This window comes from Asparagus officinalis, chromosome 2 (genome assembly GCF_001876935.1).
Source record: "Asparagus officinalis chromosome 2, Aspof.V1, whole genome shotgun sequence".
Classification (NCBI taxonomy): Eukaryota; Viridiplantae; Streptophyta; class Magnoliopsida; order Asparagales; family Asparagaceae; genus Asparagus; species Asparagus officinalis.
This window is the reverse complement of record NC_033795.1, coordinates 35,431,500-35,438,414: the sequence shown is the minus strand read 5'-3', so window position 1 is coordinate 35,438,414 and position 6,915 is coordinate 35,431,500. Positions and strand designations below refer to the sequence as shown.

The 6,915-nt window shown below is 39.6% G+C and overlaps 1 protein-coding gene across 1 annotated transcript; it reads left to right on the top strand.

Annotated features, from left to right (window-relative positions):
• On the top strand, positions 4,198 to 5,118 carry LOC109831054 (cytosolic sulfotransferase 8-like; the record flags this gene model as incomplete). Its single annotated transcript, XM_020398390.1, has 3 exons — positions 4,198 to 4,563; positions 4,710 to 4,841; positions 4,924 to 5,118. Coding segments are annotated over 3 exons (633 nt in total), but the record flags the coding sequence as incomplete, so codon positions are not given.

Here is a 6,915-nt window from a genome sequence, read left to right as displayed (position 1 = left end):
CGCAGGTGGAGGTTGCGGTGGGAGGTTTTTCGGGGCGACGGGGAAGGAAGATCGCTGGTGGGGTTTTGGATGCGGGAGGCCGCGGAAGATAGGGGGAAGAGGGGTTCAAGATTGAGGTTGTTCGATCCGGTTCTTGATTCTTCTTGGTTATTTGGTGGTTTTGATTGCGATGTGTTTGGCCCGCTGTTTGTGATTTATTCAGGATTCAGCTTGGCTTATGCTGATATGGGGCCAAATCAAATAGAATTTAATATGGTTAGATTATCCTATTACCCATTCTCAAATGTCCATTACACCATTTTCCGTCCCACACTCTTATCTAGCTCAAGACTATCCGCATTGGAGTAAAATTGACCACATTGGAGAGCAAATTTACCTTTACCCCAATGAATAACCCTCCCCGCGCCCGACCGCCCCCCCCATCTTCCGCTTAAGAACGAAGTTTTTATAAACTTATCGTTCTAGGCATATTCATATTTTGATTTATATAGTAGTATATATATAATAATATATATATATACTTGTGCTAGATTGATTTAATTTTAGTTTTATTTTATTTATTGTTTTACACACAACCATTGAGCTTGAGTATTTTCACATATTGTAAAATTTGGGTTGTGGGTATGATAAAGTGAGCTTAAACTTAGTTCTCATCTTTGTTGGAGAACAAACTATTTTACTTGTGCTTAATTTGTGAGATCACATTGTAATATACAATGACACCGAGTGGAGTGGTTGGTGAGAGACGAGGTCAATTCTAAGAGGAGTGGCATTGGTAGTAAAGCCTAGGGAGAGGTGGTAAATCCAAGCACTTGAGGAAGTTGACACGAGCTAGGCCAATACTTATAGGGTGTATTGTGTGATTACAATTGTGTAAGTTGTGAAAGTTTTCGGTGAGTTAGAAAACTGATTATATGAGTTGTAAACGTTTTCGGTGAATGTTGAAAATCAGTTGTGATAGTGGAGATTCTCCTCGAGGGTGAGGAGCGGAGACGTAGGTCAAGGGTGACCGAACTCTGTGATCATTTGGTTGTGTTTGACATTAGTGTATTATTTGTGCTCATTGTTTATTACATTCTATATCGCCATTGTCTCATGTTTATATCGCTCTTAGTTTAAATTGCACATCATTGCTCATATATCTTGTTGTATATCATAACTGCTAGGATATTGTTAATAAGTTTTAATTTAGCAGTAATATCGGATTAGATTAGCACATACCCTATTCACCCTTCCTCTAGGGTAATTTCACAGTGAGGTCTGGCTTCTTGGTGTCTTCTCTCCTCTAGTCTATCCCATCGGCCTTGCTTTGCTTAGAGTCGGTTCTAGGGGTATTCTTCTCCGTCTTCTCTTTAGGAGAGGACTCGGTCCCCACAGTAGGTGCTATCGTCGTTACTGCTGCTGCTTTTGCTTCTCTAGCTGGCCTCTCATTGGCTCAGGCTTCTTTCGCATCCATGAATCCTCGGGCTCTAACCATCAACTGCTCATAGTTGGTAACTCGGTCTACAATGAGTGAGTCAGTTAACTTGTTCTGCAGGCCTGCCGAAATTGCGGTCATAGCAACTATGCTGAGGGTCGTCGACTTCCAGCCTTTTTTTCTTGGAATCTGTTGAAGTAGTCTCTGTGGCTTTCCCCCGGATCCTGTCTCATCAGGAGCAAGATGTGGAAGGGCTTCTTCTACTTGGAATCAACCAAAAAGTGATGTATAAATTTTTGGCTAAGCTGCTCAAAGCTGTTAACGCACTTCTTGTCTAATGAGTTCCACCACATCTTAAAAAAAAGAGTTCCACCACATCTTAGCACTCCCCATCAGGGTGATCGAGAAAGTTCTGCAAATGATCGGTCTGGCACATGTTGCATGTTCATCAAGTTATAGAAATTCTGTGCATGTTCTGTTGAATCTTCCTCGCCTTTATACTTCTCAATATGAGGCATCTTGAATTTAGCACAGTGGGCATTCATTATCCAGTCGACGAGCGAAGTGTTCCCTCTGATGATTTCGGCGATAGTGTTGAACGTTCGGTTATAACTAGACACTAGATTGGTAGCGGAAGGAACCGAAGCAATAGTGTTGAACGTTCGGTTATAACTAGACACTAGATTGGTAGCAGAAGGAACCAAAGCAGTATAGGGGTATCTAGGGTCGCGTGAAGCCGTCCACACAGTCCACTCATGGCTATCATGGCCGAAGCTAGGGCTCTCCCCTGTTGCCTCTACGTACGGCTGGGGCTGTCGAGACAGAATAACGAAGCGGGCCTATTAACAAGGCGGAGGAGAGGTGTGCTTAACGTAGTCTTCATGCGGTCGCTGCTCGATTTGACTAGTAGAAAGGGGAGGAGAAGCGAACAATGGAGAGGGCTGTTGAGGGGGGATCCGACTGAGGAGCTCGTTCGTGAAGGAAGCAAACGGCTGTTAGAGAGATTGAGAAATTCTCCGAGTCAAATCCTCTAATTGGGCTTGACTGACATAGCACAAGTGTCGGTCATCAGTGAAAGGGTTAGAAGATCGGCCAGAGTGATCAGAACCAGTCATCTATGCAAAGAAGAAAGAATGTCCCACGATGGGCACCAAACTATTGATGTCAGTTATCAAACAAAGATTTATATGTGGATTATTAAGGGCATTAGGGTCCTTAATCTCCTTCAGATGACTGGCTGATCTTGAGTGGAGAAGAAAGAGTTGAAGTCTTTAGTTTTTAGCAAGAAGATTGCTTACCCTAGGCAGCAGACATCAATTTCTTTTTATAGCAGTTCCGGGGGGTAGATAGGTAACTTCGGCCGAGTCAAGCTGGCGACTCAGTCGTCTTCTGCTTTACAGGTGTCGATTGCAAAGGGGGTGAGTCACTCAAGTGTTTAATGTGAGGGTGACATAATTGCGTGGCGCTGGTAAGGTCTGATGAGTCATAAAGACTTTCCGGGCTGAACAAATGATGATTTTGATCATTCATTAAATTTGATGACAATCAACTGTCGGTGTGAGGCCCAAGGACACACCGCCTTCCGACTCGTCTTCATGGGAGGGGCCAATAAAAGTGACGTCTCTCGCCTTGATTCTACGAGCGAGCAGATAAATACCGCTTTTTTAGTCAACCTTGCAAGTTATCGACCCAAACTGGAAGAGGTTGGCTCAAAATGGCGAGTGTGAATGAGAAGACTTCTTAACTTGGCCCTTCCTGGGAAAAGTTGTGTCTATGCTATTTGAGTCATCCTGGCTAGGGCGAAGCCGAACTGAAGATTAGGCTAACATGAGACATGTATGGACTATGTAAAGAGGATTAACACTTAAGGTTATTTGCAAGCTATAACAAGAACCATTCCACGAGTTGGAGTTCATAAATTAATCTTGCCTACAACTAAACAAGCTAAATTACTGAAAAAGAGACCAGGGATAAATTTTGTTAATAAGTACTATTTTTTGTGACTGACCATATCAAACAGAGAATAGACTGTACAAAAACAATCAAAACTGAACGGTTCGAACCGGGATCAGAACGTGTAAATAAATCCACCGCAGAATAAATAAGCACAGCAAATTAGATAAAGAATGATGCCCAGTTGACCAAATCACACAGAACAATTCAAATATGATACTACACTAATTACTCAGGAATATACGCAAGTAATAATCTAGGATGGGATCCAAAAAGGTTAGATGGGCAAGAATAATGTAGGGGGAAAAAACTCAAGAACTATATGCTAACCATCTCACAGTTCTACTAAAACTCATCTGGAAAAACAATAGCACATATTTCTAGTGAAGCAAAAAACTAGCACACAGCTTCAAAGTTCTTTCATATTGCCATTCTCCAATTTCAATAAAATTAAAACATAACTGGAGAATTTTCCATAGGAAACTTCATAAACTTCAGTTGGTATATACTAATATGCTACATTACTGATGTCCAGCTTCCATTGATTAAAAATTCGCTTAAAAATTTTAGACACTTAAAAATAGAAGGACAATGACAAGCTACCAAATCTGACACCAAGATCTCAACCTTTTATATCCTCCGTGCACTTTAATAATCTCAACTTTGTTCACAATCTCAAACACGCTAGTTCACATAACATCTACGGCATCTGCTCCCCCCTCTTCAAATGTTTCGCGTCTCCAAAGACAAAACAAGAGGAGAACGACAAAGATATATATCAGCAATACAGAAATGAGCTCTCAAAACTGCCAGCTGTTCCATGCTAAAACTATACCTCTACAACAGTCGGTTTGCTCCCATGCCCTACTTGCTCGGCGCCCAACACCTGTTCCAGGCTAAAAACTCAGGATGTAATTCTAGCAACAGTTCCTAAATCAGGTACAACCTGGATCAAATCCCTCCTCTTTGCCACAGTTTTATCTCACACCTCCTCAAATTACGATATCCAACTCTATTTCACAACTGTCAGTGCGCAAGAATGTGCATCCTTTCTAGAAAGCCACACATTCATAGACGATCAAATTCCTGATTTAGACTTGCTTGCTTCCTTCTCCAACGCTCTTTTCAACCCACATCCCATTTCATCTCCTAACAGCCTCTATTACTCGTTCTGGATGCAAAATTGTGTACCTGTGTCGTAATCCAAAAGACGACTTTGTTTCCTTGTGGCACTTTGTTAGCAAACAAAACTTAAACAAAGGGATAGAAGCGTTGTCTCTTGAGCAAAGTCTGGATTATTTCTGCCCCTTTCTGGGACAATGTTCTCGGTTATTGGAAGGCAAGCCTGGAAAGGCCTAAGGAGGTGGTGTTCACAAAACATGAAGATTTCAAGAAAGATCCCAAAGCTGAGCTGAAGAGGTCAGCAGAGTTCACAGGATACCCATTTACTATAGACGGAAAAAACCATGGAGTTGTGGAAAGAATTATAGCGTTATGTAGCTTTGAGTATCAGAAAACTTTAGAGGTGAATAAGAAATCAAAATCAAGGGTAGAGGGTCTTCACAGAAGCATGCTTTTTCAGGCGTGGGACAATTGGCGATTGGACGAACTACCTTACACTGGAGATGGCTCGGCGGATGGATAAGGTTACAGACGATAAGTTTAGAGGTTCTGGTTTGACTTTATGAAGTGCAAAGATTCAGTATTGTTCTTTACATGTATAATTTGGTACCTATGTTAGTTTATTATGTAAATCCTGTACTTGGCTTTCTAATTAAATAAAGGTTTATTCAGTTTGATTAAAGTTTCTGAGATTACAAGATACATATACTTAAATATGTACTTATTTAGCATGGTAGATAATAGATGGTTGTTGGATGCAAATCACACGATCGACTTTGTTTAGGGAGATTGTTGGATGTTTATCACACAATCAACTTGGTTTGATTAATACCAAACATTCATATGCATTTAACGTGTTTCAAGTCGAAGTATGCATGTGGTGGATGGTTGATTGTGACCAATATAAACATGAATACAAAGTTTCATACATATATAAGGTCGTATTTGAAAGTAGTGCCTCAAAACAACAATTCAAAAGTGCAAAAACAGGTTCGTGAACATTTATGTCGGCTCAGACTTATGGAAAGTTGGCTTAAGACATGCCTCAAAACAACAATTCAAAAGTGCAAAAACAGGTTCGTGAACATTTATGTCAGCTCAGACTTATGGAAAGTTGGCTTAAGACACTATAAAGCCGGCTTTGAAGACTGGTTAGTCGACTTTGAATAAATCACAGAAGATTGAATTTTGGAAGAGCAACTAAAGTCAGCTTAAACTCTGAGGACTGTAAAGCCGGCTTTGAGAACTAGGCAACTAGTTTTGGACAAAAAAAAAACAAAAAAAAAGAAAAGCTGATTCTGATAACTACAAAATCAGCTTAGCATCAAGAATCCTATTTTTTGTATGATTTGTATGAAGTAATATCAGCCATTGGTTATATCCTAGGTTGAAGTGATATAGGTGTGGGTGCGAATACAGACACGAACATGGACACGGGATATGATAAATTTATAAAAGGCATGTTACAGGGACACTCGCACGCGCGCGCGCGCGCGCACACACACACACACACACACACACACACACACACACACACATATATATATATAATATATATATATTATATATATATATATATATATATATATATATATATATATATATATATATATATATATATATATAACAATGACAAAAACGGCGAGCGTGAGCTGACAGCGTAGGAAATTTTCTGCGCTGCAATTGTATGGAATGTGAGCCCCCTACTAGTCACATCGGTGTGGCTCACATGCCATACACTTGCAGCGCAAAAATTTCCTACGCTGCCAGCTCACCTCCCGTTTTCTCATATAATATATATATATATATATATATATATATATATATATATATATATAGAGAGAGAGAGAGAGAGATACTTTAGATCCAAATATTGAATTAAAAATACATATAACATTGCACATTTCATTACATTTATAACAATTAAGAATCAAACTAAAACAAGCTAAGAATTAGGTGTTAGCAATAAAGTTTAGTTTTGACAGGCAGGGGATACAGATCAAGGTTTTAAATGTCGGGATGCCGAGTTCATATCGGATAGCGAAAATCGGCGATATGTCGGGAAACATGTACTAAATATCGAATTGCCATATCAGATGGATTTCTACTCAATTTTGGTCACTAAGATGGAATGCACTTCTGTTGTTATAGCTTATCCTACTTGAGTTGAGTATTCAACATCAAGACGCAAGTTTGTTTTCCATTTCTTGAAGGGAAACAGTGGTATATTATGCCAACAAATAAACAAAATACACATTGTCAAACTAGAGCTTTCGAAGTATCTTGCATAAAATTAACATAAAGTAAAGTGCATTGCATAAAATTGACATAAAGTGTTAAGACTTTGGATTGATTTCAAGCTATAGTTCAAACTTATTGTTTACATCACACTTTTATTAATTCGCAATTTCAATTTGTAGAGA